This window comes from Grampus griseus (genome assembly GCF_964374135.1).
Source record: "Grampus griseus genome assembly, chromosome: 10".
NCBI lineage: Eukaryota > Metazoa > Chordata > Mammalia > Artiodactyla > Delphinidae > Grampus > Grampus griseus.
This window is the reverse complement of record NC_139004.1, coordinates 65,203,140-65,215,712: the sequence shown is the minus strand read 5'-3', so window position 1 is coordinate 65,215,712 and position 12,573 is coordinate 65,203,140. Positions and strand designations below refer to the sequence as shown.

Here is a 12,573-nt window from a genome sequence, read left to right as displayed (position 1 = left end):
ACCCAAGAAGCCATCGGGAATGTCGTGTCCGCCCAGTGCTCTTTCGGCACTTCCCAGCAGGGCCTTGCAGCCCTAGCCCAGAAAGGGGCCTTGCGAAGCTTTTCCTGCGCCTAGGCTTTTCTCCTTTCTGAGCTCTGGTTATTCTCACTGCTCCAGGGCGGAGATCAGGGGTTTGCCAGTGATCTGCTGCACAGCGCTCTACGGCGTTAGGTTCAATCCCCATTAAAGAAAAGAGAAAAGGGTTATCTAAGTTACAGTGAAGTGAAGACATTCAGGAGCCCTGGTGGGACAGAGGAAAGAGCATTCTCACTGGTAGAGGAGTGGGGTGCTCAGAGAACTGTTCTTAAGCTGGGTCTTCTCATGGTCACGTTGTTTATTTGATCCACAATGGCTGGTTGCCTAAACCAGGAAGTGGGAGGATCCATCAGTGGGCATTTTTTATGAATAAAGACAACCCATATGTCAAAGGAGGGAATGCTTGCAAATAACCCGAAACTGGAGAACACAAATTGTCTTAAAAATGTGAGTTTTTCAGTAGGTCATGAAAGTGGCTTTAATGTTAGCCGCCCTATTTCAGTGAGAATCCATTTGGGACTTTTGCCGTTTTGATCATGTGTAAATGGAGGAAATGAAACGTTATCACAAATACATAAATGTAAGACTTAGGTTCTTTCCCTGGTTGCTACTGCGGGCGACGGCGAGAGAATCCTAGGCCCGTAGCGTACCCAGAGATTTCGGACCCGGAGCCGAGCCAGGCTGGTGGGCCACGCGGAGGCAGCACTGGAGTCGTAGGTGGAGCGCACCTGTGCACTCACGGGCCGCAGCCAGATCCCCGCCGCAACCAATTGGCCCTCCTTGAAGTTCGACCTCGAAATTTTGCTTCCGGTTCCTTGCTTCCGGTTCTGCCTACTCCTTCCGGTCGCCATGCGCCTTGGGGTAGAGGAGACGCTGGGAGCCCTCAACGCGGCCCTGGGGACGGGCGGCCCAGTATGGTTCAAGGAGACACGCGCCCGCCACCTGCGTGTCCGAGACTTCTTGGCACCGCGGCGCGCGCTGGAAGCGCGCTTCGGGGACGACCAGGTGGGCGCGAGCAGGGCGGGGACGTGCGGCCCGAGGTAGCTGGGAGCGCTGCGACCCGCTCACTAGCTTGTCTTCCTGCAGGTGCCCGAGCGCGTGGTTCACGCCATCGTCGGCCTGCAGGGTCCTGGCGTGGCCCCGGTACTGAGCTGCGCGCCAACCCCCGCGGGGCTGGCGCTCCAGCTGCGGCGGTCCGCCGTCTTCGAGCGCGTCCTCGGCGCCGTGGCCGCCTATGCCGCGCCCACCGTCCCCGCCGCCCCGGGCCCGCGCGTCGTCCTGCACTGCCCGGCGCTGCGCGGCAGCCCCTGCGCCCTCCGCCTGAGCCAGCTGCGTGCCGTGCTCGTGGCCGACCACCTGGCGCGAGCTTTGCACGCTCACAGGTGAGCTGGGGCGCGGGCCCACAAAGGAGAAAGCGCGCGATGGGGGCCCGAGAGCCGCTGCGGGTGGAAAGTGGGGGATAGCTGAGCCCGGTGCTCGGGCTGAGGCGGCCGCCTCGCTTCGCAGGGTGAGTGTGCGCCTAGTGCCCGCTGTGCGGGACCCGCACATGCCGACCTTCCTGCAGCAGCTGCGGGTGGACTGGCCCGCGGCCTCAGAGAGAGCCGCGACCGAAGCCCTAAGGAGCCGCGCGCTTGCAGAGCTCACCCCTGCCCGTAACGCGGAAGCCCTGCCCCCTGGCGCCCTGGGCCGAGTGTACTTGAAGGAGCTGGTGGACGAACGGGGACGCACAACTGGCTATGACCCCAAGCTGGACAGCTGTCTGGGTAGGACCCGGAGCCTCGCAGGGCCAGAAAGTAGTCAGGCCCCGCACTCCCCGCCGGCCTCAGCCCTGTGTGTTCTCTTCGCAGTGACAGAGGATCTGCTTGCTGTGCTGGCGGAGCTGCAGCAGGCTGTGCAGGATTGGGCTGAGGACAGCTCCCTAGGCCTGGTTAGTGACTGACACCCCACCCTGCAGGCCTCTAGCAAACCAGATGTCTTGTGTCTCCGGCAGTGACTGTCCTACCCTATAGGCTGCGGCCCCAGATGCTGGTGCAGATAGCTGCATGGTTGTACACGTGGTGAGCTGTGAGGAGGAGTTCCAGCAACAGAAGTTGGACCTGCTTTGGTGGAAGTTGGATGACCAGGCTCCTCTCAGACAGGTAGGTTAGTGATGGTGGCTCCCCACACCAATCTCAGAGGGCCCTTGAAACCCACTTGTTAGTTGATGGGTCCAGAAGGTGATACTTGACCTTGGGGAGATGTTAGGCTTGGTAAATGGGCATGTGTAGCAGGTGCTGGGAGAGGTCTCTGGAGGCATCATAGCCCAGAGAATACTGAAGAATAGGTTGAGGAGGCTACCCTGTGGGGATGGAGTTTCTAAGGTAAAAAGCTGGGGGAGTCCAGGAACCAAATTTAGGTTCCTGGAGGGTATCGCCAGCTGGCTGAGCCCCTGCTATCTTCCTGACAGAAGCACCTGGTCTGTGGCCCAGTGAAAGTAGCTGGTGCACCTGGCACCCTGACTGCCCCCGAGTACTACGAGTGAGTGAGGCTGGAAGGAAGGCCACCAAGCCAGGGTAGTTGCGGTGGGGGACTCTGCCCCCTGGTCCTCCTCTCACTCTTTTCAAAATGCAGGCTCCGGCATGCCCAGGTGTGCAAGGCCTCAGCACTGAAGCGCGGTAGGGACCTGGCACAAGGTGCGCCTGGGAGACCCTGGCTGTGCTTTGGGTAGGGGAGGGTCATTTGCCCCCCTGCCCCCCCCTCGTTCCCTGCCTGTAGAGACTGATTAACTGATCCGTACTCCTTCAGACTCAGCCTGGATGGAAATCTTCAGGGTTCTCTCTGTGGCAACCATTAAGTTTGAGATGCTCAGCACAGCCCCACAAAGTCAGGTGAGCCTGGGCGCCATGCTGGGCCAGGGCTGGGGGGACAGGGTGTGCAGTGGCTGTCCCTCCCTCTGCAGCTGTGCCGTTATTCCTCAGCTTCTCTTGGCCCTGGCCGACAGCAGCATTTCCACAAAGGGCACCAAAAGTGGCACCTTTGTCATGTATAATTGTGCACGTCTTGCCACACTCTTTGAGAGTTACAAGTGCAGCATGGAACAAGGTCTGTACCCCACTTTCCCACCTGTGAGCAGTCTGGATTTCTCTCTGCTACATGATGAGGTGAGTGCCCCTCTTGGGTAGCTGTCACATGTGGGAAGTTCAGGCCTTTCCCTCCCAGCACCCTTCTCCCCCACAGGGTGAGTGGTTGCTGCTCTTCAACAGCATCCTCCCCTTCCCAGACCTGCTGAGCCAGACAGCAGCCCTACCCTGCACAGCCCCAGGGCTCCACATCACTGCACGCACAGAGATGGTAAGGCAGAGGACACTGGGATGGACTGCACACACTAGTCTTTATTCTGGGGCACAGAGACAAGCCAGTGACTCAGTCTCTTGTCTCTAGGTGTGCAAGTTCCTGGTACAGCTCAGCATGGATTTCAGCTCATACTATAACCGGGTACACATCCTAGGGGTAAGTGCACAGCAAAAGGGCATATGTGGGGGGTGCAGGGGAAGCAAAGGATGAGACCAGCAGGCCCCTTTCTCTCCTCCAGGAGCCTCGACCACACTTGTTTGGTCAAATGTTTGCCCGTCTGCAGCTTCTGCGGGCTGTGCGTGAAGTGCTCCACACCGGGCTGGCCATGCTGGGTCTCCCTCCACTGAGTCACATCTAAGGCCACAGAGGCCCCAATATCTGGGAATGTCCACAAAGTCATCAACTGAAAGGGAAAAAACCCACAGATTTTGTTAAGAGACCCGGAGCCAAAATAAATTGCTTCTGTGACAAAGTTTTGTCCCATTGTGGGGAGTGGGGCATATTCTTGGTCTGCCCAGGTGGCTTTCAACTCACCTCTAGCTCCTGCTCTTGAGTCAGGAGCCCGCGGCTGCCTCTTCCTCCCCTCAAGGCACACTGGGCATGGGCACAGATAGTCACTCTGTCTGTGAGCAGGCCCCATGCCCAGCATGCCGGCCACCGCGGGACATCTCAGTCATACCAGTTGTAAACCTCAAGGCCCTGGCCCCCAAGAGCACAGCGGTGGCCAAACTCGGGGCTCACGGGCCAGCAGTCCATGTCGGCCACATCTGCTACGTGGTACACTGTACTGTTCATAAAGGTGGGCTCACCATGCCCCAGACGCCAGAAGGTAAGCCGTTGGTCGATGGAGGCTGAGACCATGAGGCTTGGGCTTAAGATCTTGAGGCCTGTCACATGGGCAGCATGTGCACAGGGGAGAGAGTATTCTTCCAGCACTTGCAGCTGGGGCACCAGCTCAGCACCCCCCACAGCCTCTTCCAGCTCTGGCACCTCCACAGTAAGCACAAAGACGTGGAGGGAGCCATCCTCACTGCCACTGGCCACAAGATGGCCCTCACGTGTGGGCAAAGTGTGCAGGCTGTTGACACCACAGCTGTGAGCCTGGAGAGTCAGGCAGGGGCTGCCCAGCCCTGGAAGAAGATGGTTGTCACTACCCAGCTCAACACTTGGCTGAGTGCACTGGGAGGTGGGGGGACAGCCATAGTGGCACTCTAGCTACTCACGGTAGGGAAGCCCAGGGTCTGCTGGAGGCTCCAGGGCAGGAGAGCCATGGTCCAGCACAGTGGTGAGATCCCAGAAGGCCAGGCTGCCATCCGTGGCTGCACTGCACAGGAACAGTCTCCTGGTAGCCAGGAAAAGGCAGCTGGGTCAGTGAGGGGATGGAAAGCAATAGGAGCCCCCACCAAACCCATGCAGGACCACCATGCAGCCCCTCTCACCGCCGCTGATTGGTTGCCTCGTGTGTGAAGGAGTGGACCTTGAGCACACAGCGCTTGTGGTGGAAGGTTTCAGCCAGGAGCTGTAGCCGCTGCCCAGAGTCCTGCAAGAGAAAGAGCCTGGGGGGTGCAGAGGATGGCCCAGCTCAGAACCCATTCTAAACATCCCTACATCCTTTTCTTTTGTCTCCAGGCCCCCTGGGTCCTATATGCTCACCTCACTGCCCCATCGCTACAGGCTGCAGCCACAAGGGGGCCAAGGCCAGGCCGGTCGAGCTCACACACAGCTAGGGACATGTACCTGCAAGGACAGTACACAGCCATCAGGCAGAGCCTTGGAGCAGCGGCACAGGGCTTGCCCTGCATGCCCCCCCACCCCATGCTCCTGACAGTGCACCTCACCTGGTCTCTGGGTCCACCTTGATCATCCGGTGCCGATTGCGCTGCCGGTCCCAGTACTCATCCAGCCGGTGAGACGAAAGGTGCATGACATGGCAGGCAAGGCGGCTTGGGGTGCTGGGGTCTGGGCTGACCATGATTGTGAAGCAGTGCATCTCAGCCCTGCCCCCCGCAGATACCACATGGGCAGTCAGGCCAGGCCGAGGATCCTGAGGGCCACCTGGGGTGCCAGTGCCCCACACAGCCACTGCACGCACCGAGGAGATGTGGTTACAGACAGCTGTAAGCGCATGGGCTGAGCCTGTGGCTGTGGGGAGTGCCAGGATACAGACGGTGGTGTCCTCGCTGCACGTTATCACAATGTCGATCAGGCCAGGGCCCTCACTACCAGGCTCCAGGTGGTCAGGCTGCATGAAGCTGGGCACCCCAAATTCAGGCCCCAGGGTGACGGTGCCCACACGCTTTACACAAGTGATCTCACGGCCATGTAGGCTCTCCCGGAGAATCACATGTGGCCGCGTGCAGCCACCAAGAGCCCGGTACAGCATGACATCCCCATCCTTGAGGTAGGCAAAAGCCATAGCTGCCTCGGTATCAGAGAAGGCCCAGGAGCGATGCCCTCCACCACAGTTGATAATGTGCAGCTTCTCATGCGACCGGGGGCTCCACACCACAAACTCGTTGGCGTGGAAACCCAGGATGACCATGCTCCCATCAGCCACCATTCGGAGCCCAGCCACCCAGTTCATACCTCGACAGGATTTTTGCCTTAGGACTGGCTGGAGTTGGCCACCTCGCACCAAGAGCTGGTAGTAGGCACCATCACGCCCTGTAGTGTACACGTAGCCACCATGGCAGGTGACTGAGGTCACACCCTGTTTCCCATGCAGAGAAGGGAGGGTGGACACAGGGCCCCACTCAGCCAAGGTGTTCTCACTCCCACCACTGCCACTACCCGTTCCAAGTGCTCCAGTACCAGCCCCAACTTTGCCTCCGACCCCAAGATCCTTGAGCAAATCTGGTCGGGAGGGGAACAGCAACACGGAGCCCCGGCGGTCCCCGCACACCAGGAAGTCGCCCGGGGGTAGGAAGGCACTGCATGTGTGCCATCTCTGCTTGCTTGGAGGTAGGAGGTACCGGCAACGTTCCTTGACAAAGATGGCCTTGCCAGAGGGCGCAGCAGAGATCTCTAGGCAAGCCACCACACCACCAGGGCCCGATGCTAGCAACAGAAGCTCCTCGTAGCCACGCAAGGCCCAGCTCAGGCTGTGCACCTTCCCATGGAACAGGGTCAGGTCCACAGCTGCAGTTGGAGTGTTGATGGGGACAACCTTGACATGACCTTCCCCATTGGCCATGGCACACAGTCCGAAGCCCTCAGGACCAGGGGCTGCCTCCAGGAGGCAGTAGGACTGGAAGCACTTGTCCTCCAGCAGCTGCTCCCAGCACTTGACCTCGAGGTCATAAAGGTACAGGGCCCCTGTATCAGTCACTGCCAGTACTCGCCATGAGCCAGCCAGCGTCACAGCCTTGAGGGCACCTGGCCTGCTATGGGATTTGAAGCAGAGGGTGGAGACCCCCGAACCCGGGTACCCACGCCCCATCAGGTGCCATAGCCGAATGCCTGAGTCATCGCCCCCAGTGATCACCCAGGCCTGTCTCTCATGAGCAGCTATGGCCCGGATCCCACGGCCCTGGTGGCCCCGAAAGGCCTGGAGGATTTCGCCTTCGTGGCTCCATACCAAGCAGACGCAGTCTTCTCCTGCACTGATAAGGTAATTTTCTAGGAGCTTGACCTGCCATACACGGGCACTGTGCCCAAAGCAGTGCCCAATATTCTGCACCCGACCCCCAGGCACCCGCAGGTCACCCACCTTCCAGATGCGAACACTTCGGTCTTCTGAAGCTGTGGCCAACAGGCCTTTGCTTTCCAGGTATGACATGCTGAAGATGACACCCACGTGCCCACTAACCCGTCGGTCGGGGGCTACTGGCTTATTGTCTATTAAAGCAGCTGCTGGGTACCAGACCAGGAGCTGGTTGGAAACGGCACCCGCCACTATGGTCAGCTCCTTCCAGGTATCTCCAATCAGACAGGCTGAGGAGAGGGTGCACCTGTCCGTGCAGGGTACGTCCTGCAGCATGCACCCTACCACAGGGTCATACAGCACCACTGAGTTGTGGCCCAGGGCCAAGGCCATGTTCCCCTCAAGCCAACGGGCATCCCAGATCCAGTCAGACATGTTCCACAGGCCAGAACGCCAGAGCTCCCGGAAGCGGCCCTGTCCCCAGCCAATTTTCACAATTCGGAGTCCCTTGCTCCCAAACACCGCCACCATGGCCTCCGAGTCAAGGTCTCCGTTGGGCTCTGGTCGCACTCGGAACCCATGAATAAGATAGTGGCCAAGCAGGTTCTGCACTCGTTTCATCATCCGCAGATGTCCACCAAAATCCAAGGTGTACACCAGGACATCTGGCCCCTCACCTGGACAGAGGCAAAGAGCCGCATCAGAACCCCTCACCTAACTCTGACGAGCCATGAAGAAGAGACAGGGAGCAGGGAAAATTCTCAGTATGTAGCTTATGAATATATTAGGTCACTCAGTCCTGCAGTCTTGAACCTTGGAAAATCCTTGGTCTCACCTTCAGCTGTACCTTCAGTGCTGACTTTCTGATCCCCTCATCAGTCACCCATCACATTCAATTCAACCATGAATTCCTCAAACTCAGTCTCCTCCTCACCCCACCTAACTTCTCATGCTTCAGACAGGAATCCTCTCAGCTTTAGTCCCCAAATCCTTGGCCTCATTTACCTCTACATGCATTCTTCCCACTTCCACCTCCCCCAGGGGAGAGGCAGACCCAGTAAGTCAATCTCTCCACCTTGGGTCCACAGCAGAACCCCTCCTGATTTCCAGGAGCCGTAATGCAGTCCAAAAAAAAAAAAAAAAAAAATTGCAGAACATCGATTATAAACCAGACAATGAACTATATGCTGCAGTAATGAATAAAGACCCTGCTCCTGTGGATTAGGAAGACATTAAACAATATCACACAACAGATGGCTAAAAAATACATGAAAAGATGCTCAACATCACTAATTATCAGAGAAATGCAAATCAAAACTACAATGAGGTATCACCTCACACCGGTCAGAATGGCCATCAACAAAAAGTCTACAAACAGGGAATTCCCTGTCGGTCCAGCGGTTATGACTACACGCTCTCACTGCCGAGGCCCCGGGTTTGATCCCTGGTGGGGGAACTAAGATCCCACAAGCTGCGAGGCATGGCCAGAATAAAAAATATATACAAATGAACATATTTACAAAACAGAAACAGACTCACAGATTTCAAAAACAAACTTATGGTTACCAAAGGGGAAACGTGGCAGGGAGGCATAAATTAGGAGTTTGGGATTAACATACACACATTACTATATAAAAAACGGATAACGAACAAGGACCTACTGTATAGCACAGGGAGCTCTACTCAATATTCTGTAATCACCTATATCGGTAAAGAATCTGAGAAAGAATGAATATATGTATACGTATAACCTAATCACTTTGCTGTACACCTGAAACTAACACAACATTGTAAATCAACTATACTCCAGTAAAATTTAAAAAAAACAAAACTATGCTTACAGGGTGGGGGAAAGAGTGGGGGGAGGGATAGATTGGGAATCTGGGATTGACATGTACACACACATATTTAAAATAGATAACCAGGGGCTTCCCTGGTGGCACAGTGGTTAAGAGTCTGCCTGCCAATTCAGGGGACACGGGTTTGAGCCCTGGTCCAGGAAGATCCCACGTGCCACGGAGCAACTAAGCCTGTGCACCACAACTACTGAGCCTGCGCTCTAGAGCCCATGAGCCACAACTACTGAGCCCATGTGCTACAACTACTGAAGCCCGCACACCTAGAGCCCGTGCTCCGCAACAAGAGAAGCCACCGCAATGAGAAGCCCTCGCACCGCAACAAAGAGTAGCCCCCACTCACCGCAACTAGAGAAAGCCCGCGCGCAGCAACAAAGACCCAACACAGCCAATAAATAAATTAATTAAATACTTTAAATAAATAAATAAAATAGATAACCAGGGGACTTCCCTGGTGGCACAGTGGATAAGATTGCACACTCCCAATGCAGGGGACCCGGGTTTGATCCCTGGCCAGGGAACTGGACCCCACATGCATGCTGCAACTAAGAGTTCACGTGCCACAACTAAGGAGCTGGTGAGCCACAACTAAGGAGCCCTGGAGCTGCAACTAAGACCCAACGCAACCAAATAAATAAATATTTTTAAAAAACCAAACAAATAAAAATAAAACAGATAACCAAAAAATATATAAATAAATATTTTAAAAAGTAATAAAATAACCAACAAGGACCTACTGTATAGCACAGGGAACTCTGCTCAGTACTCTGTAATAACCTAAATGGGAAAAGAACTTGAAAAAGAATACATACATATATATGTATAACTGAATCACTCTGCTGTACACCTGAAACTAACACAACATTGTTAATCAACTATACTCCAATATAAAATAAAAATTAAAAAATAAATAGGGACTTCCCTGGTGGTCCAGTGGCTAAGACTCTACGCTCCCAATCCGGGGTCCCGGGTTCCATCCTTGGTCAGGGAACTAGATCCCACATGAAGCAACTAAGAGTTTGCATGCTGCAACTAAGAGTTCTCATGCCGCAACTAAAAGATCCTGCATGCCGCAACTGAAGATCCCACATGCAGCAACGAAGACCCAGAACAGCCAAATAAATAAATATTAAAAACAAACAAACAATATCACACAAGTAAACTACATAGTTATAATTTTGGTTAAGTTCCAAGAAAGAACTATATAGGTTGCTTTAAAAATATTAAATGGGGGGGGGTAAAAAAAAGGATATAAAATGGGAAAGTCTACTCCAGTGGTTCTCAACAGAGGGGCAATTTCCCCCCCCAGAAGACATCTGGTAATGTCTGAAGACATTTTTGGTTGTTACAACCGGGAGTCGTGTGTGCTACTTGCATCTAGGAGTGGAGGCTAAATGATGCTGCTATACATCGTACAATTTAGACAGCCCCTCACACAAAGAATGATCTGTTCCAATATATCAATAGTGCTGAGACTAAGAAACCCTGGTCTGATCTGACCAGACTGGGTGAGTGTCTGGGGAGGCCAACTGGAGGACAAAACATTTAGGCTGAGGAATCAGGGATCAGCAGCAGTTAGTCAAAGGAAGAGCAGGCAGGAGTGAGAGGGGGTGAACCTTCCGTAGCAGAGGAAACAGCAATTCTGATGGCCCTGAGGTGAGCAAGAGCTTTGGGTAGTGTGGCTAGAACAGGAAACAAAGGGCTCAAGGATGGGCTAGAGAGAACACTACTGAGGGGGTCAGGGAGGCATAGGTGCATGGCCTCAAATTTGATGGCAATAAAGGTAGAAAAAATAGATGCCACATGTATGAAGTGCAAATCAACCAGACTGGCCTAGGGAACAAGGTAGATTCTTGGGCTTGGGCACCTGAGTGGCTGGTGTTCCCTCTGCTGAACAGTATTTCAATTTGTAGGCACCTGTGCACTTGACAACAAGGGCTGGGAATTCAGATTGTAGATACACATTTAGACTATCAGTACACATGGGTGGGATTTGAGAACTGTCAACATAAAAGTCACTTTGGAAGTCACAGGAATAGGTGAATTCACTTTAAAAACTTTCTGATCTGAACTTCCCAAGCCATTCCCACGCTTAATACCTTTCAATGGGGCTTCGCCACTGGGATGTTATGCCCTTAGGGATAGAGTCAAATCTAGGCCTAAAATAGACTGGCCTCTGTTCATTTCTCCAGCCTCTTCTCCTAGACCACCCTCCCCTCCTACTGAAGCCTCATAAGAATTCCCTCTTTCACACAAAGTGACAAACTCAGTCTTAAGGCCTTTGGCTTGCTCACCCTCTGCCAGGAACCTTCTCTTCTAGTTTACTTCTGCGGTTCTTCAGCTTTCTGCTTAGCTATCCTCTCCTCCAGGAGCCTTAGGAGTTTAGCTCAGTGTAGGAACCTTGGGCTCCCAGAGCCCCCACACCACATCAAAATTGGGCCATCCCTCGCCCCATCCCCCACCCCCATACATCCATCCCCGTTAGGATTGGTAGCAGCTCACTCAAGGCTTGACAGCCAGTGCTCTGCCTTGGGACCCTTATCAAACTCAGCAGCACCATCATCGGTCACTAGTGGCTTCCAGTCGAGCCTCACCGCTCCTCAGGTCTCTGCCGCCTCAGATCCCTGGCCTCTGCTACCCGAGCCGACCTTCCTCGGAGGGGCATCGACATCAGACTTCCTGGAACCCAACCATCTCGGGAGAGACCTGAGCCTCCGCACTGGCCTACTCAGAAAGGTCTCGTCCTCAGCTTCCCGCGACCCCATCCTGGTCAGAGGCTCTTCATCTCCACCTTCTAGGTAAGAGCCTCACCCGCCACACTCTCACACCGGAGAGGCCACACCCCCTTCTGGGCCTTGCCCACCCCCGAAAGGCCACGCCCCGGGCTCTGGACCCGCCCACGGGGGGGGCCTCATCGCCGACCTACTCGCCGAGCCCCCTCAGGAGAGGCCCAACCCATCGAAGCGGCCACAGGCTTCCCTCATTCCCTTCCCCCGCCCCCGCCGACCGCGTTTCCCCGCTCCTTTTTGCCGTCCCACCCGCCCTCTCCGCGTCACCTGCAGTTTATGAAAGGCCTCGGGAGCCACCTCAGTTTTTTGTTTCCTGGACTCCTCGGGCCGCGCTTCAGCCCCGCCATCTCCGGGCTCCCGCCCGCCGCCCGTCCTCCTCCTCGGGGCATCCCTTTGTTCTTAAGGCCGCTCCCCAGGCGAGCGTTCAGTTTCTTCTCCGCTAGCGCGTGCCTCAACCAAAACTCACCCGCCAAAAGCCGCTCCCCCACGCACTCCAGACCCGTGACCGGGAGGAGAATGAGCTCCGAGGTTGCCCTCGGCCAAACGTAGTCCTCGTGAGCGTCCATGTCAGTCGCAGAACCGCTGCAGCTGCCACGGTCAAGAAGAGAGCCGAGCTCTCGCGAGACGAGCCTTCCCGCGCGCCTCGCTGCAGCTCTACAGCGCCCGTAGCAACAGGTAGCAGAGGCAGGGGCGCCTGCCGCCGGGGCCCAATGACGACGACTCTCCGCCCCACGCCGTCCGGCTGGGATTGGCGGGGCCGAATCGCCCTCCCCTCACGTGACGTCGCAGCATGCACCCGGCCGCGGCGCCCCGCCCCGCCCATTATGCCTACAGCCTGTTCCGAGGTTCTCGGCCCTGCAGCTCCAAGCCGCGTAGT

At 55.6% G+C, this 12,573-nt stretch overlaps 2 protein-coding genes across 8 annotated transcripts; one reads left to right on the top strand and one right to left on the bottom strand.

Annotated features, from left to right (window-relative positions):
- The first annotated feature begins 252 nt into the window (after positions 1-252).
- On the top strand, positions 253-3,936 carry DALRD3 (DALR anticodon binding domain containing 3). Of its 6 annotated transcripts, none has more exons than XM_082662703.1 (12): positions 253-1,080; positions 1,162-1,457; positions 1,582-1,838; positions 1,923-2,002; positions 2,085-2,213; positions 2,522-2,592; positions 2,686-2,747; positions 2,860-2,942; positions 3,033-3,215; positions 3,292-3,405; positions 3,496-3,564; positions 3,647-3,936. In XM_082662703.1, exons 1-12 carry the CDS (start codon positions 925-927, stop codon positions 3,764-3,766), a joined length of 1,620 nt encoding a protein of 539 aa, XP_082518829.1. In that variant the 5' UTR covers positions 253-924; the 3' UTR covers positions 3,767-3,936. The 6 variants fall into 6 exon arrangements, 4 of the variants coding, with proteins under 4 accessions (XP_082518829.1, XP_082518831.1, XP_082518828.1 ...); XM_082662705.1 differs by having other exon boundaries at positions 3,274-3,405; positions 3,482-3,564; positions 3,647-3,784; XR_014297254.1 differs by lacking the exon at positions 3,647-3,936 and having other exon boundaries at positions 3,335-3,405; positions 3,496-3,549.
- Positions 3,676-12,336, bottom strand: WDR6 (WD repeat domain 6). 2 transcript variants are annotated; one of them, XM_082662701.1, is made up of 7 exons: positions 12,163-12,336; positions 5,247-7,728; positions 5,062-5,145; positions 4,848-4,964; positions 4,632-4,750; positions 3,943-4,538; positions 3,676-3,811 (listed from the first exon to the last, which is right to left on the bottom strand). In XM_082662701.1, the coding sequence occupies exons 1-6, from the start codon at positions 12,260-12,262 to the stop codon at positions 4,078-4,080; spliced, it is 3,363 nt and encodes a 1,120-aa protein (XP_082518827.1). In that variant the 5' UTR covers positions 12,263-12,336; the 3' UTR covers positions 3,676-3,811; positions 3,943-4,077. The 2 variants fall into 2 exon arrangements, with proteins under 2 accessions (XP_082518827.1, XP_082518826.1); XM_082662700.1 differs by lacking the exon at positions 3,676-3,811 and having other exon boundaries at positions 4,385-4,538; positions 4,848-4,948; positions 12,163-12,321.
- Positions 12,337-12,573: the final 237 nt, after the last annotated feature.